Source organism: Tiliqua scincoides, chromosome 3, assembly GCF_035046505.1.
Source record: "Tiliqua scincoides isolate rTilSci1 chromosome 3, rTilSci1.hap2, whole genome shotgun sequence".
NCBI classification, from domain to species: Eukaryota; Metazoa; Chordata; class Lepidosauria; order Squamata; family Scincidae; genus Tiliqua; species Tiliqua scincoides.
Genome location: NC_089823.1, coordinates 54,147,932 through 54,175,898, shown reverse-complemented (window position 1 = coordinate 54,175,898; position 27,967 = coordinate 54,147,932). Strand labels below are relative to the sequence as shown.

At 43.5% G+C, this 27,967-nt stretch overlaps 1 protein-coding gene across 1 annotated transcript in view; it reads left to right on the top strand.

Moving 5' to 3' along the window:
• The window catches only part of TMPRSS15 (transmembrane serine protease 15), a 65,160-nt gene extending 37,462 nt beyond the window's left edge, over nucleotides 1-27,698 (top strand). Inside the window, exons 15-23 of the mRNA XM_066621289.1 lie at nucleotides 1,361-1,471; nucleotides 4,994-5,126; nucleotides 11,394-11,489; nucleotides 12,860-12,909; nucleotides 14,360-14,534; nucleotides 21,743-21,924; nucleotides 22,168-22,263; nucleotides 26,803-26,942; nucleotides 27,543-27,698. Coding sequence (XP_066477386.1) covers nucleotides 1,361-1,471; nucleotides 4,994-5,126; nucleotides 11,394-11,489; nucleotides 12,860-12,909; nucleotides 14,360-14,534; nucleotides 21,743-21,924; nucleotides 22,168-22,263; nucleotides 26,803-26,942; nucleotides 27,543-27,698 — 1,139 coding nt within the window. The remainder of the gene's footprint in view (nucleotides 1-1,360; nucleotides 1,472-4,993; nucleotides 5,127-11,393; nucleotides 11,490-12,859; nucleotides 12,910-14,359; nucleotides 14,535-21,742; nucleotides 21,925-22,167; nucleotides 22,264-26,802; nucleotides 26,943-27,542) is intronic.
• The last annotated feature ends 269 nt before the right edge of the window (nucleotides 27,699-27,967 follow it).

The window sequence follows — 27,967 nt, the reverse complement described above, 5'->3', positions numbered from 1 at the left end:
GATGGTACTTAAGGTGATGTCTGATGGTACACATGGGACCCCCAGACCCCTGCTGCCTAGCAGCAAGACCAGCAATGCATGACAAGCAGCAATAGGAGGTTCTGCTCAGCAGGCAGAGCTCCAGCATGTCTTTTCCCATGCTTGAAAAAGCCCTCCCATCTGCCCTGAGCATCTTACCAGTGTTTGTTGCATTCCATCTGGCTTCCCAGTCTGGAAGTAAATGGTGATGACATCATTGTCGGTTACTTCCAGTGGTACATTCGGTACTCTTTATGTGTGAATTCACTATCCGCGAATACGCTTATCTGTGAGAGGTGGACTGAGTGGCCACCTACCTCTCATTATCTGTGACTCTGTTCTCATTATCTGCAAAATAATGAGCTGGTGCCTCATCAAATGGACATTGGATTTTGACTCATGGAGAATCCTTGGACACATTTGTGTCTACTTCCAGACTTTCCTTACCATCTTGGGCACTCCAGCTGAACCATCACAATGCTGGCAATGAGAAGGCGATGATAAGAGGTCTCTGAAAGGCTACCTGTGGGCTGCTCTGGGGTTGGGAGAAGCCCAGGGAAGGAGCAAAGAGACAGGTGGAGGAGGGGGATGGGTAAAGCAACTCTGAGGCCTCATTGTTGGGCCAGCAACTTTCAACAAGTCAAGGGATAGCCTGCACAGATAAATCACCATTGTCACCGCCTTCAACGCATTATCCAGCCCAGAGAAGGAAGCATCAGATGTTAATGAAGCCTTGCTATCACCCAGCCCCATGACCTTAAAGTTAATATTCAGTTCATAAAGTTAATAGAGTGCATGGTGAAGAGGGTCCCCTGGAACCTAACCCAATTTTCCTGTAGGCTGAATGATTTGGAATCCTCTAATTCAGTTTCTACTAGGTTTTCCAGGAACCAAATCTTAGCGGATAACAAGAGCTGACTGTACTTCCAATACATGGACCTTGCAAAGTGGTAATGCGGGGAACAAACATTGAAAAACACTGACCTAGAAGGCTTAAATACCAAAGGCTTAAGCCACTGGTTCCAAACCAGCCAAGGGAACCATGGAATTCTTATGAAAAACTGCCTGCCCTATACAATGTCTAGGATCGTAACCTAGGGAGCCATGGCCAATCGCCTTGTGGGTCAAGGGAGCTTCCAGTTGAAAAAGTTTGGGAACCATTGGATTAATCTATAAGCACACCAAAGACACACTGTACATTGGATTAAATATTTCATGTCACTAACATGTTGTTTGGCCTTCAGACTAACCTGCTAGCACTTCAGAAAAAAATGTGTTTTTAACTACATAAATGTGCCATTTTTACTATATTTTTAACTGTAAGCATTTTTCCGTTTTACAGATCCCTGTAAACCCAATTATTATCAGTGTGGAAGTGGAGAGTGCATACCACTGGTTCACCTTTGTGATCGACTGCAACACTGTGAAGATAATTCTGATGAAGTGGACTGTGGTAAATAAGGTTCTCCTTTTAAGATGTGCAACATTTCCATTGAAATATAATATGCCATTAGGAAATAGTCTCTAGAATGGTGTCTTCAAGGAGGATTGAAGGGATTTCATATCTTTGCCTTACCATCCCAGCACAGAACCATATTCACGCAACTATCTTACCTAATACTAGGGAAGTGGAAATGAGTCATCAATATGTCATCCTTGGTATTTGCAATTTTTTCTTTTTGGTCAGTGATGACATCAGCAACTACTATCCCTCAAAAGGGAAATAAATAAGCCTCAGCCACCCTTTCTCCACCATACCCTGCCTAGTTTATACAGATAAATTTGAAGGTGAGAATACAAGTCATTTTCCTCTGTAATGAAAGTTCCCAGTAGATGAGTGCTGTCAGGCAAAGACAATTACACCAGCATTCACACAAGCCAGCAAGGATGCATTTGCTAGAGTTTTCTGATTCATAGTGGCTCCTCCTTGTTTGCCAGTAATATGATAGCTATAACGGTACAAGCCTTCCTCACTCCATGAGATTAGGCAACCTGCTGATGCCTATGCACTCAATTCCGTTGACACTATGCCACTGAAACATTTGCACACTTCTAAACTAAAGTGTGTGCACTGTTATACATCTACATGTTCGCAGACTTTAATGCAAGGTGAAACTATAAGGTGTACAGAGGAATGTACAGTGGAATATGCTTTAATGCAAGCTGAAACTATAGGGTGTACAGTGGAATATGCTTTGTGTAAATGCATGTATTAGAGGCCTAGATCCAGAAAGTGCACATGATCTTTCATTGGTGGAGGCAATGCTCTGTTTCAATGGAAAAAGGTGATCTGCAAATAGTTTCCTTTGGAAGGCTTGTGCGATTCACTTACTACTGGAATGAATGAAGAAACTGTTGAGGAATTGCAGCTGAATATCCTAAATTAGAACATATTATTCAGTCTGATCTGGGGTTCCTGTGTGCACCTGGGAGGGACAGAGTTCCTTCCTACATGTGCAAAATCTCATTCATTCACTTCAATATGAGCTCAGAAAGCATGCTTAGGACAACATTCTTCAGCTAACTTTGAAGGAAATGAGTTTAAGATCAAGTGTAAACCTGATGAAAGTCTTTGACAGGAGCATAAAACAGCTGTGGGGATCAGCATTTCAACTGTTTCACAACAGATATGCGGGTTACTTTGACAACAATGACAGCTGTTGTCTCCATACCATCTGTGGAGGTAGTTATTTCCCAAATTAAATGTTCCATACATAGCTCCGTTTCACATAAAACTGAAATAATGGCCCCTGTACAACAATTTATATGCAGAACCGATGTCAAAATGGTGCTGAGTTCTGGTAAAAAATGAGATTGCTAATACAGACAAAGAGCAGTCTGACACAATTGTTTCTGTGGGTGGATGTTTAGATTTGGAAACAGACTTGCATGGCTTATGTTAGATAAATCATAATGGTTAGGACTGAAACCTTTGGACAACTCTTGGCAGGTATCTGAGACTTCATCATTAGTGGTGTATGTGTCCAGAGGCAAAATATGACTCATCATACATCTTATCCGGCTACGTTTGAGCACAGGAAAAGCAATGTTTTCTGCTCTCCTACATTTCACTGGAGAAGTTAAATCAAGGCCTACCAAGAAAAAAGCACGTGCATTATTATTTGAAAAGAAGCTTTCTAAATCTTTTGTAATATTTTCCACTAAAAGTTTAAAATCTGAATAAGACAAGTGTTTAAGTGCTGATGCTTTTTTTAGCCCATAGAATTGTGATTGTGCACCAGTCACTGTACCTCATAGACCTAAACTCACACAAATCTGCCTTCTCTTCAGTCAAGCTATTAGTCCAGTGGTTCCCAAACTTACGAGGGTCACAGCATCTCTGCAGCCTCTTGTTCCTAGGTGCCGTCATCTTGGATCTCATAAGATCCAAGATGTTGGCACCAAAATAACAAAAAATCCAAGATGGTGGTCCCCAACTCACAAGATTTTGCATAATCCATGATGGTGGCACATGGGAGACCAGCTAGGAGGGGCCACGAGGGACACAGCACACTTGTGAGTGTGCCATGATGCTGTGAGGCAGCGGTATTCAAACTGGGGCATCACAACACCCCAGCCTGAGGGTCATGGTCCCTTTCCCCTTAAGGGGTGGGGGCAGCCAGGAGGCAGGGAGGAGGCAGCAGTGCAGTGCCCAGGATTGCGCTGCTCAGGGGGACTGCAGGGACTTAGTGCACTTGCCCAAGCCCTCTGCAGCCTCCCAGAGGTGTGGGGAGCCCTGCATGACCTTCGGCAGGGCTCCCCGGGTCAAGGTAGGTGACAGCGGAGCAATCGCGCCCCGCTTCGCTAAACCGGAAGCAGCGCGTGATTGCTCCTCTTCCCCTTTTGACCGGGCTGCAGGGGCTGGGGTGCACCTTCCAGTCCCTGCAGCAGCCATCCCTGGCTGCGGGGAGCTGGGCGTGAGCGCCTGCAGGGCTCCTCATGTCAGGGAAAGTTAGAGTGGGGCGATTACACTCCACTTCCCGTTTCACGAAGGTTTTGCAGAAGAGCGATCACACACCGCTTCTGGTTTAGCAGAGTGGGGCACGATTGCCCCGCTGTCACCTTCCCTGACCCAGGGAGCCCAGCTGAAGGTCAAGCAGGGCTGCCTGCACCCCTGGGGGCTGAAGGGGGCTTGGGCAAGTGCACCAAGGCCCTGCAGCCCCCCTGAGCGGCACAATCCTGGGGATCACACCGCTACCTCCCCCCAGCCCCCGGAAAGACTTACTGCGGGATTCAAACTCCCTGCGAGTTTGAAAACCACAGCTGTAAGGCATTGTGACACACACTTTGAGAATCCCTGCATTAGTCCATCTAACTCATTATTGTTTGCATGGATTAGTGTGGCATTGCCAAAATTTCAGAGAGAGCACTTTGCCCAGTTGTGCTTGGAGATGACCACAACTGAACCTGGGATCTTCTGCATGCCAAGCAAGTGCTCTACCACTGAGCCTACCTTTCCCTTTTTTATTGTTTGAATGAGATCCTCTGTTCCATGGAACCGGGCCAGTGTGACTTCTTCTGTAGTTACTCCCACATTAATTTCAACCCTTCTGCCTCCTCTAGCAGTCACACGTATGACACAAATGACATGCCACTTAAGCAGCCAAGTGTCTCTTAAACACTATGCTAAGCATGTTGTTAAAGGAACCTCATGGGTATAAACCTTGATATGGACAGCAAAAGGTGCAGGAACCAGGACAGAGCCGTGACAACTATGCCAGTTGGGATCTGGGTACAAGGGAACATCATAATGGTTTTGCTGGGTTCAAATTCCAAACCTGCAAAAAAAAAAAAAAAAAAAGTTTGAGAGGCTTTTGACATTCTGAAACAGGGTAAGAACTTCCAAGCTGAGCTTCCTTGTCCCAATCTTGGTTAGTGTAACGGAAAGCCAGACACCTTTCTCTGCGAGCAAAAATGCTCCACAATCTACATCATACTGGCTGTGATTATTTTCATGTGTTTCTTTTGCCAACAGTGCGCTTTTTGAATGGGTCTCTCAGCACCAATGGATTGGTCCAATTCAAGATTGAGAATGAATGGTATACAGCTTGTGCAGATGCCTGGACTGGACAATTGTCAAACAGCATTTGCCATTGGATGGGACTTGGGTAAGAAATGCAGTATAAGTTTTCAGGACCTTGCTTCAGAGCTATACTGTATAGCATGCTATATAGTTGTAAACAGCAGTGGGTTTGGCTAATTTTTCAAAAGACAATGCACTCATGTTTGTAATTGTCCAGTGAGGTATTTGTTCTGACAGATTCTTCAAATAACTCATTCAACGGGTGTATTCAGCACAGGCAGCTTTAATGAAGAATTGTCATTTGTGATATTTCACCCATCATTTTTTCCATGATTGATCCATCCTGCTGTGGTTAATAATCCATATATAAGGAAATACCCTTCTTTTTCTATTGCCTATCAGCCGTGCCACCATGCTCAAGTAGCACAAAGTTGTGCCTTGTGAAAACCTGTTCGCCAAACTCCGGGGATAATCATTTCTCCCCATGAGACTGTAGTACAGTGGTTACAGGTGTGTTGTGATGCTTTGCCACAGAAAGAACTTTTAAAATGAATCGAGCCATTGTGGCAACACAAAGTTTAAATCATCTGAAAACTGCTGTCGCTGAAACTCTCAAAGGACAACAACCACTTGATCATTTTCAGGCACATCTCTAGCTGAGCTTCTCCCACCTCACTTCAGTACTTCAGCTTTAAACTAGTAATTCAGGAGAGGTCTTCTGAAATAAAAGAAATAATTCATAGTGGGAGCAATGCTATGCTACCAATCAGGGGCTTTCTTTGTAAAGCATGAATACCCCTCCCAGTGGCCTGATGGATCAGAATAGTTGTGGCTGACTTAGTTCAGAAGAAGTGGACAAAACCACTACCCCCAATTGTGATGTACCTAGAGTCACTGCTGCCTGAGATGAAAAGAGGAGAGAGTTGAAAAACATAAGTATCTGTGTTCCTGCAAGGAACTTTCTTGAAGGTTAATTGTGGTTCTGCACTGAAAGAGCAAGGATACAAGAGGAACCTAAGAGTGAAACCAGAGCCAATGCCAGGTTGCTGGGGGCATTGGCACAAAATCCTGCACTGGGCTTATTATGGTGCCTCCATCTGCCCTCAATGGCATAGGTAATACCACCACTGCTGGTACTGAGAGTTCAGGGGTTGGTCTGTCCAAGTGAGCCATCTGATAGACCTCAGTTCTCAGTCAGTGTTCAACCTGCCTAAATACTGATGCCACCCTGGTTGGAATATTATAATATGAACATCCTTATGCTTTCAGTATGTTGCAGGCAAGAGGTTACATTCCAAATGTTCATTATGAAAAGACCCTGAAATTTGCATGACAAATGTTGAATTGCTCAACAGAGTTCCCTGAAAGCAGTTTGCTTTTTGGTGCCAAGCTTTGTTGGTAATACTGACTTTATAGAATGGCACAGCAGGACTCAGATGATGGAGATCATCATCATCATCACCTTTAATAGTCACAAAATGCATGACATAACTAGAAGGAGTCATCACTTGTCATGGCTTTCTTTTGTCACTAGTGATGAAACAGGCAGATTTTACCAGTAGATTTAAGTGCACATTGCATACATCCCACAATGAATTCAGTGGGACTTAAAACAGTGCTTACTTTTATGGTTTAATTGCACCCCATATCAGACGCACTAAGACAGGGGCCAGTCTTAGGAAACAGTTGACGGCATGTCCCCCAAAGGAGACAAATGTTTACTTTTTCAAGCAAGATGTAGAGGGGAATTTGGTTTCTTCCTGCTCTTTCCCTGAGGAAAAAGACTAACAGATGATCAAATTGGAAATGTCTGCTCTTCCCACAGAGACATGGAGAAGGAAATCAGAGGACTGTGTGTGTGTGAGAGACTTAATAATGGTTTCAGGAACAGTTTGTAAAACCAACTGGGGGAAAAGAAAAAGAATGGCAGATCGTCTTTAGCACAGTATGCGCGCCTCAGTTAACTACCCCTAGCACCCCCATGGTTTGAAATATTGGAGGAAGATGACTATGCCGTAGTCCTATATTAAGGGATGTTTTGTGTTCAGCCAGACCCTCCCTTCCAATCCCAGTGCAGTTCCTGCTGGGCAGAAGCACTTCAGTAAAGTGACAAGAGTGAAGTCAATCGTAGAATCAAAGGACAGAGAAACAGAAAAGACCTGTTAGGTCATTTAGTCCATCTTCCTGCCAAGTGCTAGATTATCCTCCAACAGTATTTCCACATTTTTTTAGTTAGCCTAGTTTTCAGCCTCCAGGATATTGTACCAATTGCCCAATGACTGCCGTACATTTTATTACAATTTGCAGTCTAGAATTCTGCTGCTATTTGGCCTATATTTTCATGTTCTGAATATTTCATCCCAACAGGTAGGAGGAGACCCACTGAGTGTTGCTACCATAATACATGAGAGCAAATCATGTTTGGCTTTTATGTGCAACTCCTAAAATTAGATATGGCTTGAATCAGTAGTAGGTAAAATTAAAGTCTTAAAGTCTAGACATGAACCTTCTATATTTTTCCTCAGTTTAAAACATACCAGCTTTTGAAATGCTGGAAGAGAGTTTGGAGCTAAATTCCGGTTTCATGGAGAATAAGATCGAAAGGTCAATTCCTACAGAAGCAGTCTTTGCCAATATGTGCCCCAAAATATCAGGGATGGAAACTAACATCAGGTGTCTTGAGTCCAAGTCACAAAAACACGTGTTTTTGGCTGACTGGTGTAACATGTGTCACATGTGTCAATGACTCCAGCACTGACTCATGTCTGAAGCCACTGACTCGAAAATGAGTCCCCATGCATACAGATTCTAGTCGGTCTGTGTATGGGTGTGCTTGCTTACTTTTTTTCACTGAGTGAAAAACCATCACCTTGTGGGACCATCATTCAGGCTGGCTGAGCAGCAGGAAAGTTCCAGCCAGGAGGCAGGGAAGGGTTAATGTTTTGGTTTTGCATAAAGCAAGAGGAGGGGGGGTGGGAACGGTCTCTCTTGTCCATCTCTGAAGGAATCAATGATCATTGGACAAAGGTTTTTCCCTGGAGGAGGTGGGGATGTGGTGGAATGGGAGGCAGCTCCTAGCAATTGAAGAAAAACTCATGACTTCAACAGACTCATTGAATGACCAGCTGCAATGGGACTAGTTCTGAGTAGAGCTGGTAAGTCACCCAGCTACTGTGCCTGACCTTCCTCCCTGTTGCTGCTTCCGTTCCCACTCTCACATAGGCCGTCCTACCCCCTCCCACCTTGCCAAGCTCAGGTGCCTCCCAGTCCCTGTTGTTCTGTGCCCTGGTGTGCTTAACACACCTTCTGAAGGCGTGATTTGAACCAGGGGAAGGTGTTTCGTGGTTGAGGTTCGTCAGGAGCCGATCCGCACTTTCTGCACTTCGTTTACAGATGGGATGGGGGCATCAGGGGAGTGTTAAATGGGAACTCCAAAACATACACATACCACACTGACTGCCAGGAGCTCCACTTTTTCTGTGGAGTCATGCCTGACGTGTATCAAAAAGACTCCTGACTTAAGTCAAATTGAGTCCTGAAAACACCCTGGACTAGTCCCCACAGTTACCCATTAGGACTTGTGCAAGAATCAAGTCAAAGGGAGTAGGGACACAGGACACAAGTCTAGTTGCGGTGGATTTGCACATCCCTGCAAAATAAACAAGAGACATGGAGTACAAATGAGCTTGCAGCCCCAACTCTCCTGAATTTCCCCCTTTTTACATTGGGTTCCTTTCTCCCTAGCATTCATCTACTGTCTATTCCCCCATTCATGCTTTCCCACCCTGCCTCAAGGCAATAGATTGGAAGTTATGATGTACATCAGTTCTCCCAAAGGGGTGGGGTCTAGAGTGCAATATCCAAGCCAAATAGCCTTTGAGGTTGGCTTTAGAACCCTTGCCTAATCAGCATTCCTAGGCTGGACAGCTTCTAGAGATCAGTCCTGGGCCTCCCTTGCCCTATCCACATACCTCAGGGTGCACCCCAATTCCTATACTTAATGTCTGTTTCACCCTAAACTTGCTAGCTGTGACCAGTCTAAGTACCCAATCCTATCCAACTTTCCAGCACTGATGCATTAGTGGCAACAGGGCACAAGCTGCATCCTGTGGTGGGAGGACAGTCATGGAGGCCTCATCAAGGTGAAGGAGTAAATATTCCCTGACCTTGAGGCTGCATTAGCACTGGAAAACACTCTCTGCCCCAGTGATTCCTTGGGCAGTGTTATCATCACAGAGCTCTCTTTGTTGAATCTTCATTCAGCTGGGTGGGGGATGGTTGCTGGCTGAACTGAAGCCTTAATCCATGGGGTTACACACAAACTGGCAGTTGCACAGAGCAGAATAGATAACTGATCCTCCCCTTTACACTTTTTTCCCATGGTGCAAATATATACATATAGTTATAAAAAGAATCACCGTGAAATCTGAGCTAAAAAAAAGGATTCCTCATACAAACAATAATTCAATGCCCAGCTTTTACATAATCAGACCATGTGATTGCACAATTAACTCCAGTAAAAGCATTACTTCATTTCATGTTGCTGGACTGAAGCCTCTTTTTTTTAATTATTTTTTTTAAAATTTTTCCAAAAACAAAATAACAAACACACATAACACATAATACAATACATACAAGACATAAACACAATATTAGAGGGTGCAAGATATCATACATCACTATAACTAATAAATCATTACATATTTCCTAATACAGTTCCTCTTCTACGTTAGCCTAATATCATTTATCTATCATATCATATATAATATATCATATATATAATACTTTCATCTAAATGCCCTATCTTATACTTCTACAACTATATTTTCAACCAAACATAAAATAATTTTCATTACTCAATCTATATCGGTTTCACTGTTGATCCAAGCTCTCTAAAAATCTGTCCGTTTCCACCACATTCATTATCTTCTCTATTAATTCATCTTTCATTGGGATCTTTGTGTCTTTCCAATATCTAGCATATAAAATCCTCACAAAAATTAATATCATAATCCAATATCTAACCTACTAAATTCTAACAACTTTTAATATCCTAATAATTACATATAACATTTCTCTATCTATAACATCCAAAATTAATATATCCTCATGACTAAATACATAAACATATACGTATACATCCGAAACAATCACCTAAAATTAATTCTAATCCATTAAAATTATCCTCTAAAATTCTAACATCTATTAATATCAAACTAAAATTTTTATACATATTACATATCACCTATAAAGCTTATATAAATTCTCATTGACATCTAATAAGCTTTGATTTCTAACATACAAAATTAACACATTAGAATCTTTCTTTTTATATATTCCCTTGTCTCCAACTTAAATATCCACAGGTCTGTCAAATCTCTTCTCTAGACTTTAACTTTCCATCTTTTTTTCTAATAAATTTCACATGAGTTCCTCTTAACAGATCACAGTTTAATGTACTCGCTCTTCTTGCTAACTTAACATCTTGATGAGTCATCTCCTTCACTTGATCATTCCAATTTATGCCAGTTGGTTGAAGTATTTATTCTTCCTTCACTTGATCAATCCAATCTGCATCAGTTAGTCAAAGTATTTCTTCTCCTTTCTGGTCTGGTCACTTTTGAGTCTTTATCTTCCAAGCTATCTCCATTAACATTGTCTCTTCCAATTTGTTGTTTTGTCCCGTCCCCAGTGTTCTGGATTTATCTTCCATTTCTTTGCTCTTTTGTTGATCCTCTCCTGTTTGTTGCATATCAGACTCATTTGTCTGTTGAATTAAGATTTCCAGGCTAATTTGGATTTGTAAATATCGATTTGCTTGTTGCTTTCCCATTTCCAGTACTTTTTCCATAATTGTTACTGAAATTATAACTGAAATTATACCCTCTACCACCCCAAACTGATTGTGCTGACCATCTGTATGGTGGGCAGATTTCCATCAACTCCAGTCCAAAAAAGATTCCATGCAATGCACTGGCAATCCTGGCCCCTGCATTGCCCGAGGCCAGGACCACAGAATTCCCACCTGCTGAGGAGAATTCTCCTGTCCCCACTCTTGCATCTGGGGGCCTGTTGAAGTCTCTGGAAGGCCTTACTTTTGGTTTTTGGCTGAAAACCAAGTTTATAGACTCTCCGGAGGCCTTAGAAGGCTTTTGGAGGGCTGGGGAGGCCATACACAGTAGAAAGGCGAGGAAGGCGGCAGCATCCCTGCAGGCATGGCAGACCAGAGCATTTGACCACCCCCCTTTAGGTACACCAGTGATGCAATGATAGTTTCCCACCATATTGCATAGAAATAATTTTTCTAGTTTTTTATGTATTTGAAAGAATATATTCCAATTGTCTCTTACAGAAGTGTAAATACATCATCTCCTCGTGTGTTTGGTGGGAATGGTCTTTTTGTAGACGTTATGGAAGCAGCCAACAAGAGCTTGATACTAACTCCAAGGTATTTTGTTATATTTTATGCATTTATTATTTGACTAGTGCTTTGCTGAAAATGTAAAAAAAAATCAAAAAGAAAACATGGAGATAAATTGTGCAGGTGTAAATGTATGTTTGCTGTGTTCTGAAGCATTTGTTTTGAGAACAGACAATGTGCGCTCAACTCAGTTCTACCACAATTAGAAAATCTGCCTCTGCCTGGAGTACCAGGGCAGACATTTCGTAATTCTATCTATATTCCAACAGGAATATTGCAACTCTGGGATGTGGAGACTGTTATTACAATGCAAGATCCCTGATGCCCCAGGGACCATTCTCTTCTCCATACTTCTCTTCTTCCTCTCTGTTTTCAAATGTAGGGAATGAGAAAAGGAGAGATAGAGGCAGGTAGGAGAGGAGGATGCAACCTGCCAATCTGTCACCTGAGGCAACCAGCTCAGCTGGACCTCATTGAGGGCATGGACTTGCAAGTTCCATTGTGTACAGGTGACTGATTGCATGGAGAGAGCAATCTATTTTCTAGCAATGACTACACCACTAAAGTAACTTCTGAAATAGAGCTGAGGATATGGTCATAAGCATTTGTATGAAAAAAGTGAAATTTATGCTATCAGTTCATAGACAAATGACACGTGCCATTTCTCTACTGTGCAATTGTGTTGAATTTTTCTGCCAACTTTCACCCATGACGCATTATGATACTTAGCTGATCCATGATGTGCTAACTGCTGGCATAGGCACAAACACAGTATCCAGGGCTCAGATGAATTGCAGGCTAAGGAAATATTCTTCAAGCCACTGAATCACAGAAATGTTTGAGCCAGTTTGATCTGTGGTCTTTACTGTGCTAGAATCTGTCTTCTTTTTCCTTGGCCCAATATTTCTAATGCTTCAGAGGAAGGCTAAGATAGACTTGACAGAGCACAGTTATATCTCCGAAAGTTATATTGCTTGCTATCAAGCTAACATTTTTTAAATCTTTGGTCACACTGATCTCTAGTGGCAAATGACTGTGCAAACATACAAGAAAGCAATACAGTCGAGGATTCTAACTAAGTTGTGTGACTGAACATTGAGAATGCATATTATTGTCTTTCCTAAGACACAGGAGTAGGAAGTACTAGATTTTCAGAGTATATTATTTTTCCTTTTTTGTAGATCTCCAACAATATAGAATTCAGATAATCGTTAAAGATGTTTGCACAGATTTTAAGATGAAATGTACTCAGTGAGCAATATTTTATCACTAGCCTTATAGTGTTCCAAGAGAGGTCATGAACATATAGCTAGGGAAGGTCTGATGAAAAGAAACAGCTTTACAGTCTTAAATTATCTTTAAACACTTAAAATGTATTAACTGTGCTCTCATTCTAGGGCACAGTGTCTCAGTAATTTGGTGATTCATCTGGAATGCAACACTAAATGTAAGTCAATACACAAAAAGCTCAGTCAAAATGCCTACATGTACATCTTTGTGCTGATCAGACAACACACTAAGACGGCATTTTTTTTGCACTAAATTAAAATATCTCTTTATAATAGATAGTTTTAAGTGTGTGGAGTCCCAAAAACAATTCATGTAAGATAATCGGAAAGATTTCTGCCTTCTTGGAATCTCCAGGAGAAAGCAGTTTCACTGTTGTGGAACTCTTGTGGGCAAGTTACCCAAAATGCCTCTCTACGCTCTCTCTACAAATTGTCAAGGGGCACTCTTCGTAAACCTAGCAATCTTACTTGGCCATGGGGAGATGGTAATCTCATTGCTGTATTGAATCATATACTCAAAACAATGTTCTAGGTTTAAAAATGCACACACTCAATGAATGGGCCCTTCTGATACTATTCAGTAGATGCAAGCAAGGCTGGCCCAAGTCCTCCTGGCACCTGCTTGCATGCAGCCCCCCCTTACTTGGTGATATGCCAGCTTCTACTCCTCTGACACACTAGTTCACCTCACTCCTCTCTTCCACACTTCTTCCTTTTCCCCCTTCTTCCTTTTCCAGTTCAAGCAGTGGGAAGGGTATCAGTGAAGACAGAAGTGGGCGCCACTGCCAGTCTGCTGCATGAAGTTGGACTCATGGATGGGCCAGCCCTGTATACAGGTCATCATCAGCCCTGCAGCAGTCATGAGTCAAAGTGAGATGGGCTGCCTCAGATAGTGAATGGATGCAGGCAGCACCTTGCACCTATCAGCCACCTCACCTAGTGTCCATTTCCCCACTTAGCTCTTTCTTTCTCACTCTGTGTTTTGAAACAGAACAGCAGAACAGGCTAAACCAAGCAAGCTAGGAGAAGCACTCCCCCACTTCCTTCACTTTCAGCTTTCTTTTTCCAAGCCTGTTTTGCTGTGCTATTTCAAAATATAAAGTGAGGAGGAATAAAACAAGTAAGTTGGATGAGCCAAGAGGAACCTGCGTCCATTTTTGCTGGGCAGCGTGGGAAGGAAGATGTAGCAGTGGTGAGCCTGTTAATGTTCCCTGGTTGTAAGAGGACCACTGCCATAGCCTCCTTTCCACTGTTTCTAAATTGGAGGAGAAAGCAGGCCGTGGGGAATGTGCACACACATGTGAGGGCAGCCGCCGCCCTGGGAAAGCAGAACTTCCATGGCACTTCAAGCACCATGTCCCCTTGAGCCAGTCCTGTGTAGATATCTGCATGGTTTGAAAGCTCTGGGTAATAACATGAAATATATCTTCCTCAAAACAAAAAAAGAAGGAATCTTCTTGGGTATCAGTTGCTTTTAGATTGTAAAAGAGCAGAGAGCACAAATGAAACACTAACATCTAAATGCCCCCAATTTAAGGACTGTTATTATACTTCCAGATCACAAATATCTCAGCGTTATATGTGTGTAATGTCTGCTTTCACCCATAGCATGCGGGAAGAGGATGGTGACTCAGAAACTCGGTACAAAGATTGTGGGAGGTTATGATGCCCAAGAAGGCGCTTGGCCTTGGTTGGTCTCGTTGCATTTCAATTCCAGAGCAGTTTGTGGAGCTTCCCTTGTCAGCAACGAATGGCTGGTCTCAGCTGCCCACTGTGTCTATGGGTAATTTTCATTATTTTCCTAAATATGCATTTGATCCTTGTGTGTATTATGCTCACAAATTTGAGTTCATTTAGCTTATCAGGATTTTCCCCCCCCTGATTGGTCTACCCTTTCATGGGACTCATAAACTGAATTGGTGTCAGGACACACTGACTTTATGTCCGTGATATCTGTTTCTGAGCTGCTAGTCATGGTCAAGATTTGACATTCCATATCCAACAACATATACATACATATACAACATATCCAACAACATGGATACTCAGGATCCTCATGAAACCAGATGCTAAATCATTGCATTCAATAGGCATTTAATTGTGGAGCTGTAGCAGGCTCATTATACCCTGTGTGGTTGCTATCTGCTGAATTTTTGGTAAAGAAGCTTATATCTGCACTTGTGAAAATGAGCCATAAACATCCAGCCTTTCTCTTTATTCTGGCACCATAAGACATCATACTGGCTGATCATACATTATATCATAAAACATTATTTCATATTGGCAGACCAAGCTGCTGTTCCCTCTCTCTATCGAGCCAAAAATACATGGATGCAAATTTTCCAAAAATGAATTATTTCATTATTGAGTTGCCCTGGATTATCTATAGTTGTTTCTTTTAATTCATTTCCTTCTATGTTGTAAGATGCCTTGGGTGCCCCAATGTGTGGTAGAAGGGCAGGGTAAAAATTCATTAAATAAACTTCTTTGTTTTACAATATAAATTCATAATGATGAGATGTTTTTAAGATCAAAATTTAGTCTGTGTTATACTATTGTAGCCATGACATGAAATTTCAGCCTCCCACAATTGTATACTCTCTTACCTGGGAGTACATGTTGGCAACCTTCAGTCTTGAAAGACTATGGTATCACACTCTGAATGGTAGTTCAGGCTCAGCGTCTAGTGTGGTTGAAAAGGCCAATTCGAGAGTGACAATCCCTTCCACACTGGGAGCAAGTGCAGTCTGTCCCTGGTCTGTCTCCCTGGCTATGGGCCTTCCTTCTTGCCTCTTTGCCTTAGTTCTGTTGGCCAAGTGTCCCTTTAGACTGGGAAAGGCCATGCTGCACAGCCTCCCTCCAAGCAGAACACTCAGAGGCCAAGGTTTCCCATCTGTTGAGGTTCATTCCTAAGGCTTTCAGATCCATCTTGCAGATATCCTTGTACCACAGCTGTGGTCTACCCATAGGGTGCTTTCCCTGCACAAGTTCTCCATAGAGGAGATCCTTTGGGATCCGACCATTGCCCATTCTCACGACATGACCAAGCCAACGCAGGCGTCTCTGTGAATAAGTCCCATTGAACTCAGTAGGACTTGCTTCTGAGTGAACATGCATAAGATTGGACTGCCACTTTCCAGCTGACTTGCATTCAGCCATTAAGCACATGTTTGCACACTCAGCTGCTTTTTATAAGGCCAGGTTCACCTCTGTAGTCTACCTACACAACTTGCAGAGGGTTTCATTGGTTCTTAGGTGCCTCTGTCAAGGTTACTGGTCCTCTGTATTTCCTTTAACTAGATTTTATCTTGCAACAGAGCCAAACAAAGCAGTACCTTCTGTCTTCATACAGTTATGCATTTGGATTGAAATCACCACTGGGATGATGTGTTAATGAGGTGTTAATGGTTGTGGAGAAGATGTTAATGGCTGCTAAAGTGGGATTAAGAGAAGCTGCACATTTCTTTGGCTGCAGAAGTGCGGGGTGTGTGTGTGTGTGTGTGTGTGTGTAGCTGAGATTAATTCTTTTAAACATACACTATTCAGGAGTTGCAGTATACACTCCTGTACCGCAAAGATGGCCACGATTGGCTAGTTGTTATATGAAACTAAACTGATGAAGCATGCTAAGCCAAAGCATAGGTTCTCAAAGTGTGGGTTGCTGTCACTGGGGTGGGGGGTCACAAAGGTCTGAAAAACTAGGTTCAATCCCTGCAATCTCCAGGTAGAGCTGGGGAAGACCCCTGTGCAGGCAACTCCAGAAATGTGCTGTCAGTGTAGGCCAGGCTCCTCCAAATCCCAACCCAGGAGCCGGATCTGGGGTTTGGGGAAAGCCTTCTGCTCCATGAGCAGAGCTTACCATTCTGCCTCTGCACAACTTGTCTTCTAAGTAGATCTGGGCACTGGGATGCTTTGGGCAGTCACATCTGCTGAGACATCCTATTGCACAGCCTTCTGAGATGCTGGGCAACAGACACAACTGCCCAGAGCATCCCAGTAGCCCAGGTCTACTCGAAAGACAAGCTGTAAGGAAACAGAATGGAAAGTTCTGGTCAGAATGGGGACCGGTTTTCCATCAGACAGCAGTTGCAAGTTAGGCAACTGCTGGTGTAGGCAATAGTGAGCTAGATAGACTGACATGAGTCCTCTTCACAACTCAGGGAGTCTTCTTTCTCCTTCTCCAAAACTCAGAGGTCCACTTGCCTTCCCCTTCTCCTTGCACAGATGCTAAACTCGCAGTGCCTTACCTGGCACTTTGTTCCCAAGGCACTTGGTTTCCCAGAGGCCACGTGCGCTTCTGCAGAGAGCAGAACAATTCTTGGCAATTGCCTTATGGACAGGAAGAGAAACCGAGTGGCCTCTACATTGATGCAACTGTGCCTCATAGGTTTCCAGTGCTTGGAGTGATAAAGATTCACAGAAGTGCACACACTCCTGAATTTTAAGACTTTTATTCTTTACATTGTAAAGTCATCAGAAGAATTAATGTAGATGCTATTAAATGGGTGGGAGAGTGGGTGGGTTGCATGAGCATTAATCAGATTGTGTTCCACTGAAGTTGTCTTCCAAACATGAAATGTGAAGTTGTTTCTCGGAATGTACCAAGTATATTAATCAGTGTTGTTCATCATTAAAAATGGGATCCACTGGATCATCCCTCAATTAACTTGCAGCTTCATATTTCATCAGTTACAATAAGGAATGTAAGCAAATATCATGATAAATGTAATGTTATATACATTAAATATGCTATACCAGGCTAAGTGTTCCTACATTATCTAGAATCAATGGAGTATCTGCATTACTCATCCAATGTGTTGCCAGGGGTGTGATTAAGGAATGACCTCATAACTTATAAAGGTGGACTCAGATTAATAACCCAGTCCTTACCCCACATAAACCAAAAAGAGCCCACTTGCTCCTGTTTGTATATCTAAGAAATGATTCATGTCTTTGTTGTTAGTGTTGGAGGAATCTCTTAAACCTGGTTTCCTCCGTTAGGGGTTGGGAGCAGAGTCGCTTCAGCAGCAGAACCCCCCTTTGCTGGGAATCAACCCCAGGGAGCCTCCCACACCCGGCTGACTGCTAATCAAGAATCACAAACAACATTGGCTGGTTGAAGTTGCAAGAACAGATTCATTTACTCACGATTCATTGGAAGTACGGTTACAGCATCTGATTTAGGAATCAGAGGTACACTGAGTTAGATAACAAGGCCCTATAGCTGCCTCGTCCTGCATGCCATGTGGTCAAGATGGCGGCGCCAGCAGATCCCTGCTGCATGCCATCTTGTCTGCTCAGTTGTGGTGAGGAAGAGGTAAGAGAAAGAGAAGGAGGAGAGCGTGCTCAGGAGTTATATAGGGTCTGGGTCACGCCCCTCCCACATAGGTCATTAGAAGTGGACAGGTAGATTGCAAAGGACACTGGGCTATGGCTTAACCCTTTTTTTAGGACAGTCTCCTGCCACCCCTTGAGAGCATACGGAGTTGCACCAATTCCAACAGTTAGTGGCCTCCTATTGACAGATAAGCAGAGGAATCAAGTTCCATTTGTCATTGACAAACCTTGATTTCCTATTTAAGCCATTTCTGCCCAACGTTGCATATATGCAATAGGGATCAAATGTGTGCACATGTGGACTGGGCAGAAATGGGTTAACAAAAAAACAGATATATGTTCACTATATGAATGAGACCTGAAGAACCTTTGCGCTCACACACACCCTTCTCCCCATTCCCTTACAAACTTTGATTCCTGCCTTCCCTTCTGATTTGAGGCTAACCAGAGTTTGGTCTTTTGTGCAAATGGGCAAATGGCTGAAAACCAGTGGCATAGCTAGAAGAGGTGCAAAGCCCTAGGTTTTGCCAGGACCTCACCACAGCATGCAAGCAGCCCCTCCCTCTCCCCTTTGGAAGCATTTCGGAGGGAGGAGCAAAACAGAGTGTTTTGTTCCCCCTACCAAGAATGGCTCCAAAGGGGAGGGGCCACTTGCACACTGCAGTGAGGTTCCCTGCAAAACTTAGTGCTTTGCACCCCCTCTAGCTATGCCACTGCTGGAAACCACATCATGTGAGGGAAAGGGGAAGAAGAATAATCTCAAGGGTCCTTCAAGGATTGTTCACACAGTGCCAATTCATATTTTTGCATGTAATCCTTCCTAGCCCACTATGTAGATTTGAACTACAAGCAGGTAGCATTAGTACACAGCTGACCAAGATTTTGCAGCTCCAGCCTGATGCTACCTGTGTAGACACTGGGGAGTGCCAGGGTTCTGATGAGAATAAGGCCAATCCATGTGGAGAACAGGGCTTTCCTGTGCTGGAGGTTTGGTTGCCTCCAAAGACCTGGCTTATGCCACCATAATTTGCCCTTTGACTGGTTTGGAAAAGCTCCTTTTCCTTCTCTTTTCAGAGCTGTAGAATGACTATTTGAGAGTTGGATTGTGAACCTGCAATCGTCTGTGTTGGCTGTGCTCTTATTCCACCAACATAAATACCATGGGCCACAATACTCAGGAGGCTAGGGTTGCAATCCTAGCCACACCTACATGGGAATAAGTTCCATTGACTACAATCAGATTTACTTCTGAATAGTAATGCATCAGATTGGGTTCTAAGGGCCCAGTCCTATCCAATTTTCCAGTGCTGATGCAGTTGCTCCAGTGGGGTGTGCCGTGTGCTGCATCCTGTGGTGGAGGGGCAGTCACTGGGGCCTTCACAAGGTATGGGAACATGTGATCCTTTACTAAGGGACTGCATTGTGGCTACACCACAGCTGGAAAGTTGGATAGGATTAGGTCCTCCGTCCTTTAAAATTGAAGAACTTTGGCCACACAGATTTACATACAAGTCTTTTTTATTTTTTAATCTTGGCTCATCTAAATTGCTATATCGATTATTCTGCCAAAATTTTAGCGCCTATTTTCATACCTATCTGTTTTAAACAAAAACAAGAACCATTTGGTCGTTATTAGTCTGCAATTATATTTGAACTATTTTGTATAAACAATATTTTAGCAGTATTATTGGTAGACTGAGTGCTACAATATTGGAGGCATCCACCATTCTACAGTGCTCTCAATATATGGTCACCATCATCAGATTTCTCCCACATGAACCTACCTAGTATTAAGATCTGTCCCTGACTTCCTTCTCTGTGTCTATCCTCCTTTGAAAGTGTGGCAGATTGTGACCAGGGATAGAGTATTTTTTAGGGCAGCACTCTGGCTTTAGAATCCCCTGCGCAGGGCAGCTCACTTGATGCCAAATCTGATGTCTTTTCAGCGTTAGATGAAAACCTTTTCATTGTCCAAGCCTATTAAAATCTAGAGATTGGTCAGTCTGTAATCTGTGCTGGTTTATGCTGATGTAGTTGCTGCCAGTTTCAGTTTGAGAGAGATAATAAATAATTTTATGATATTTATTTAATTTAAAATATTTTTAGCCCACCTTTTGTTCAATGGAATAAGACACCCAAACCATATGATATGATCCTACTTTAAATTGTACACTGCTCCAGGTATCTTTGGGCAAAATTATCTTGATAAATAATATAAGTAAATATCTATTGTCCATAAAGTATAACCCCATTTAAGTTTCACAAGGCAAAGAGGAGAATGGGGTGCTGAGAGAAACATATTCCCAACCCCTCCCACACCAAATGTTATCCATGTATTCCAAATTCTGCCAACTCAGGGCCCAATCCTATGCAACATTCCAGCCCTGGTGTAGCTATGCCAGTGTGGTGTGCACTGCATCCTGTGGAGGGAGAGTAGTTATGGAGGCCTCCACAAGGTAAGGGAACATTTGTTCCCTTGCCTATGGCCTGCATTGCAGCTGCACTGGCCCTGGAAATTTGGATAGGATTGGGCCCTCAGTTGACAGTCTGAAAACTGCATGCATATATGCATCCCTTTCAGATGTTATCTTCAAAATGTGAAGGTTGTGGGTGAGTCTGAGATGCACCAACATTGGTAGCCCCTTCAACATTGGATAGTCCCTTCAAGTGTTGAGTAAATGCACAGGGACGCATGTGGAGGTAATTGGCAAATAGTTTTAATGTCAGCTGGGCTATATCCCATGATAGCCACCTCCAGACCTGGCTGAAGGTTTGGCGTTGCCTGAAACAGTCTTTCTTGTACTGACTGCTTGCTACGGCCACTGTTGCTTCCTTCTTGGCAGTGTGACTGCATGGCAAAGCAGCTGGGCAAGAGAAGCATAGCACTGTGCCTCCTTACCTGTAGCTTCAGTCTGGCCTCCCTTCCTCCAGTCCTGCCAGTCTTATCTAAAATTTTAAAATGGAAGCTCCCAGTATGCTCTGCTCTATCCTGTTGAAGAAGGACCAACACGGAGGAAGGGTGAGCATGCTGTACCTGCAAGTACGGGGTAGGATCAGATGTGGAATTACCATGTTTTGCCTCTCTTTGCCAAGCAGCCAAATGGCTGAGGAGATGGCGGTGGTGCAAGTCTATTGATTTTTTTTACCTCTAGCAGTGCTGGAGTGAGCAGGGAGAGAAATGAGGAGCCAATTGAAGCTGCTCAGCTAGTGGGGGGGGAGGGGGGTACCTTTTGTCATTTTGCTGCTTCTTCCCAGCACGATGCTCAACACAAGTCAGCCTCATGGGTGGATCTGCCCTGTTGCCCTGGTCATGGGTTTAAAAGAATATATATCTGTTTTTCTGAGTTTAAGATGAAAATATATCTCCAATCTTCATGCAGGAAAATAAACCCTTTTTCGGAAGTTTAGGCCCCGCAGTATTGTCAGCAATGCTTACCAGTTTCACATAGCAATACAGTCAGAACATATGGCACAAGTAAGCTTTTAAACTTCCCCATGCAGGCCCCATTCAAATGAATAAGAATCGTGCACAAACACAGTGTGCCAAAAAAGTTAAGAACAGAAAAAGAAGCACAAAATATATATTGCAAATTGCTGAGGTCTTTTATTCAAGTGAGGCAATTCTGAATCAGAATGTCTATTGTGATTCCCCAGGAGGAATTTAAAACCATCTCAGTGGAAAGCGGTGCTTGGTTTGCATTCCCAGCTGAATTTATCATCTCCTCAAACAGTCATCCAAGAGATCGATCAAATCATCATAAATCCCCATTACAACAAGCGCACAAAAGATAGTGACGTTGCTTTGCTGCATCTTCAGTTCCAAGTGAATTACACAGGTAGGGCTATTTCCTTCGCTGGTTTTTCCATCAGGAGAGTGGATTCAGAATGTGACCCGAAAGAACTCCGAGAAATTAAGCGATTGCATGTTTCCAATAAAAAAGCTATAGACTAGTTGGAGTCTTCAGAAATTGACGCATTCTGGGCTCACTCCTGCAGACCGTGGAGAAGCTGTTTGAGTAATGGCATCATAAAAGACCAGACACTGGAGCTGTTGCTGATGGATCTTTTCTTTTTTACAGATTATATCCAGCCCATTTGCCTTCCAGAAAAAAACAAACAATTTTTGCCAGGAACTAATTGCTCCATTGCTGGCTGGGGAAGGACCACAAATCAAGGTAAGTCAAAATGCCACCAAAAAGCCTATGGAACTCATGCACAGAACCTCTTCCTCCCCTTATATTTTGCGCAATATTATCCTGATGTATCAAAGCAAGAATTTGTAGAGTCATTGCATGTTTGTTTAGAATAACATTTATAAACAGGTCCAGGGCACATCAGTCATCATGACACTAGTTGCAATAGAACAACCCATTGTAGTTGAAGGCCAAACTACAAGTTATGCAGGAGATCTATCATTGGGGGTACAATCCTAACTTGTGCTGGAAACAGGAAGGTCAGCTGGCCTGCACTGTATCTGGCGCAAGTTTGGGGCTGTCTGAGGGTCGGCCCGAGGCAAGAGGAAACTTTTCCCCTAACCCCAGGGAGAGCCACAGCAGCCCCAGTGGGTCTACTCGGATCTATGCCATTTGACTACCCCGGGCTGCCCGAGAGTGGGGCTAGGATTTGGCATAACTGCCAGATCCTAGCCCCGCCTCCTGCTCCTCACCCACCCACTCATGGTCTCACCCACCACCCACCCGCCCCCCAACCCGAAACACCTACCTCCCACCTCCTCCCCATCCCCACGCACTCCCCAGACTTCCATGCTGGCCGAGCTCAGACAACACAATTTACCTTTCCTCAGGGCCCATGTCGGTGCAGGGAGGCCAGTGTACCTCCATGCCTATCTCCCCTTACGTTGGTGCGAAAGTGCTTTATGGCACTTTTGTGACAATGATGGCCAATGCAAGGGACTTGCGTTGGCTCATCTACCACTCAGGATTGCACCCTGATTGCACCACACAGCTGATAATGAGGGATCACGAGCACTGGGGAAGAAGATCGGCCTTTTCTGCTGTAGGATAAACAGCAACTTAGAGGGCAATCTTGTCCTGGAAAAATGGCTCAGGAAGAATGAGTGCTTCATTCTTCTGCTCCACTGTTGCTCTAATCAAATTCAGCACATACCAGCTGCATTGCAGTAATTCCATGGATATATAATATGTGGCTTGGTCTTGAAATATGCTAGTGATGTTTACAGTTGGCACAGATGGATTTGCACCACTTACATAATACTTAGCATTTGTTTAGTGCTTGCTGAGTGTGGAAAGCACTTGGTACATATTATCTTGCTGTAATATTTTCAACGACCCTGCAAGGTAAGTAAAGCTGTCGTCCATTGCACACTTCCCTGGGTGTTCATCCCATTGGATATGGTGGGATTTACTTTTAAGTAATATAGGATAGGATAGGATTGTGTATAGGATTGTGCTGTAATTGCAGCTGGGGAGTTGAGGCGGAGGTTTGTCTAAAGCACTGGGCCAGCCAAAGCACTCCTGATGCCTGGTGTATCAAATGCTGCCCTGCCTTACTCGTTGTGCCAGCCTCTGCTTCTCTCTGTCCTACCTATTCTTCAGTTCAGCATTCTCCTCCCCTCCACATTTCCTCTTCCTCTCTGTGCCTTTTTCCAATTCAGGGAGCAGTGAAGGCGAGTAGGATGGCAGAGATGAGCATTTCCCACTGATCCATTGCCTTAAGTGACAGACCTGCCCTACTGAAGCTACCTAATAAATTCATGGCAGAAGTGACATTTGAACAGTGGCAGTCCTGGGGAGGATGGGGGGGGCAGAAGCCCTGAGGTACCATACCTGTGGGGGTGGCACCAGCACTGCCACCTCTGCCTGCCCGCCAGAGCCCTTCCGTGGGCCAGAGAGGTCCCATGTTGCATCCACTGGCACTCTGAAAGGCTTCTGAGGCCTCCAGAGAGTCATTAAACAGTGCTTCCAGTTTTCAGAAAACCAGAAGTACTGTTTAATGGCTCTCTGGAGGCCTCAGAATGCTTTCAGTGCCAGTGGACGTTGCGCAAGGCTCCATAATGGAGTTAAGTGTCCTCTCGGGGGGGGGAGGGGTGCTATTTTTCAGGCCTGTGCCCCAGGGTGGCACAGGGACCAGGTCCACAACTGCATTTGAACCAGGGAAGTCCTGGTGCTACCCTGGCAATAAACCCCTATACTACATCTACAAAGCACACAATGCAAGCTGAACTTAAGGAAGTCAGAACACTTCAAAATACAATGCAAATATGTAATACCTCTTTTCTTATTGGCACTATGCATCATAGTGATGCAATGGGGGGAGAATTGATAAAGACAACAGTAAAGCAGGAGCAAAAACAAAAAAAAAAACACCTTATGGCACTTTACAACTAACAGATCTCATGTGGCACAAGCCCTTGATGGCTCAAATCCATTGTGTCAGATACATGGCAGGTGAGCAGCTGGAAGACATATACATGGGCACAGTGAAAAGCAACTGTAAATCTCTAGCCCCAAAAAGCTTATGCTATAATCAATCTCTTTGTCTTTAAGGTGCCACAAGTCTTGTTGTTTAGGGTGCCTGTCACAACCTAACATGGCTACCCCTAGGGATTTTGTCAGTAAGTTATAACTGTATGTTTGTAGTCTGCCAGAAATAAGTAACGTGTGTCTCCTATGGATTTTTCTTCTTCTTCTGAAATGCTGTACTGGATTGCGTGGAATTATTTTGACAAATTCTGTTATTTCTTATGCAGCCAAGTAAATGTGACCTTATAAGAGGAAAGGCTACGGCGTTTGGGCCTCTTCAGCCTAGAAAAGAGACGCCTGAGGGGGGACATGATTGAGACATACAAAATTATTCATAGGAAGGATAAAGTGGATAGAGAGATGCTCTTTACACTCTCACCAGAACCAGGGGACAGCCACTAAAATTGAGTGTTGGGAGAGAACAGACAAAAGAAAATTTTTCTTTACTCAGCGTGTGGTTGGTCTGTGGAACCCCTTGCCACAGGATGTGGTGATGGTGTCTAGCCTGGATGCCTTTAAAAGGGGATTGGACAAGTTTCTGGAGGAAAAATCCATTACAGGGTACAAGCCATGATGTGTATGCGCAATCTCCTGATTTTAGAAATGGGTTATGTCAGAATGCCAGATGCAAGGGAGGGCACCAGGATGAGGTCTCTTGTTATCTGGTGTGCTCTCTGGGGCATTTGGTGGGCCGCTGTGAGATACAGGAAGCTGGACTAGATGGGCCTATGGCCTGATCCAGTGGGGCTGTTCTTATGTTCTTATGTACGTTCTTTATGGTGAAGGAATGCTTCAATGTGGTATCTTTTTCCCAGCCTACCATTTTTAGGCACTAACTAGGTTTAACTTCCCATGCCCATGAGGTGTGGTTTGATGCTGTTCCACCACTGCTGTGTAAATGTTAATAGTTGATGAAGGTTTTTAACAAACAGAGTACAATGAATGAATGAATGAATGAATGAATGAATGAATGAGAAAGCCACTGTGTCTGTGTCAGTTTAAATCTGACAAGCCAGTTTGTGCACCACCCCAGTGATGCCCATCTGAAAGACGTGGCTACTGCGCACCCTTCTCATTGACTTTCAGGAGGCTTTGATTGATGTTGGGTGCAACCCCAAAAGCATGTCACCCGAAGTAACCCGAAAGAAACTTTTCTCAAGCTACTCAGGAGAAAGTGATTTCAGATCTGAATTTTGCATTTTGGCAACAAGGCATTTCATGTGTTGACCATTTCATTCCCTGTGCCTCTCCGGTTAGGGCTCTACACAGGAGTTTTCCATAGCAAAAGCATTGGTCAGGCTTCCTAGATATGTCTACATGGCTGTCTAACACACACGCATATATATATATATTATTGTCATGCTTGCTGCAGTGAACATCACTTATGTTTCCCTCAGCAACTGCAAAGTGCAACCCGCATTATAACAATACTTAACATTTGTAAACCGCTTTATGAGTATACAAAGCACTTCACATATATTATTTTCCTCAGAAAAACCCTGCAAGGTCAGCTTATGCTACAAGCATTATTATCCCCATATTATTATCCCCATATTGCAGCTAAGTCTTGGAAGGAGCAGAAAGCACCTGGTGAGTTCATGACAGAGGCAAGATTCAAATTGAGAAGGTCCTGATTCATAGCTCAGTATCTTACAACATACTACACCAACTTTCTATTATCCATACTTTTGGGGGGGGGGGTGTATTCTTTCTTCCACCGTCAGGCTGCATGAATAGCTATAGATGGTCATACCTTGTGATGATGAGAGTTCCCAACATGCTTACGGAGGCTTCATTAAAGCTACAATTTTAAACATACTTTCCTGAAAATAAGCCCCATTGAACACAGTGGGATTTACTTCTGAGTGAACATGCACAGGATTGCACTGTAAATCTACCTTAGACTATCTGGTAACATAGGCAGGTAAAGATACCCATAGTCTTCCGGCAGAAACTGAAAGAATGAGAAAATTGCTGAGAGAACTTAGGGCCCAAGTCAATCCAATTTTCCAGTGCCAGTGCAGCCATGCCAGTGGGGCATGCACTGCATCCTGTGGTGGGGAGGTAGTCACAGAGGCCTTCTCAAGGTATGGGAACTTTTGTTTCCTTACTTTGGGGCTGCATTGTGGGTGCATCAGTGCTGGAAAGTTGGATAGGATTGGACCAAGCATTGTACTTGATAAAATTCCTCTGTTTCTGGATCTGAACCAGGTTCTGTTGCAAATATACTGCAAGAAGCCGAAGTCCCTCTTATAACACGTGAAAAATGCCAGCAAGAGATGCCAGAGTACAACATTACTGAAAATACTCTATGTGCTGGATATGACCAAGGAGGAATTGACTCCTGCCAGGTAAAATGGAAACTTGCACTGCACTACAGCTAATTAGAAGAGTGATTCTTTGCTTGCTTCTCTGAGCATTACGTGCAATGATAAATGCTTTATAAAACAGTTTGATAACTGTATGTGAAAAAGCATTACTTAACTTGGCAACAGAAGAATTGCTTCTCTGGTCATAACATAATTAGAATCATTGCATTGCTTTCATTTATTGCTATTTATGACCTTTATATCCTTGAATTTCTTTATAGAAACATACTCTAGATGGCATCTAGATCCCACCCAGGGGCACATAAGGCAACCAGAGATATCATTACAAGCCACAGGCTGCTGTCATAACTAGAGCATCTCCAAAGACGTTCCGTAGTCTAAGAAAGGCAGTATCTCTTTCTCTGACACCTCCGAAAGCTCTTGTGACACAACCTTCATGCAGGCGCAAAGAATTTAGCTTAAAGTAAAATCTCAGACGTTAATAGTACACATAACTGACAGGAATATCAGTGACTGCTTAAGGCCATAGCGAATCTCATTTGGGCTTTGCAGTTTTGTCTCTCGTCACAAAGAATGTAAGTAAGACCATTTTAATGGGTGCATTTCTCCCTGTCATTCCAGGGAGACTCTGGTGGGCCGTTGATGTGCCAAAAGAATGAAAAGTGGTTCCTGGTTGGCGTGACATCCTTTGGCCGTGAGTGTGCGCTGCCTCACAGCCCTGGCGTATACGTGAATGTTTCAAGATTTGTTGCCTGGATAAAAAGGATAATTAATTAGCCACTCCTTGGAAAACAACCTAGCGTTTCAAGAGCAAGAATACAAATGTAGCACTATACCAGTTGTACTACCAGACAGACCCAACAAAACACTCATAAGGCAAAATATGGTAGAGACTGTGTCTACCATGCTAGCAGGTCCCAGCACTAAATTACTTTTGGAAGTGTGTTTGGGCTTTAACAAAGGGTCCTTAACTGGCTTTTGAAAATTTCCACAATCACTTCACAGCAACAGCAGTATGCACACTCGCCTATCAGCTCCGGCGCTCC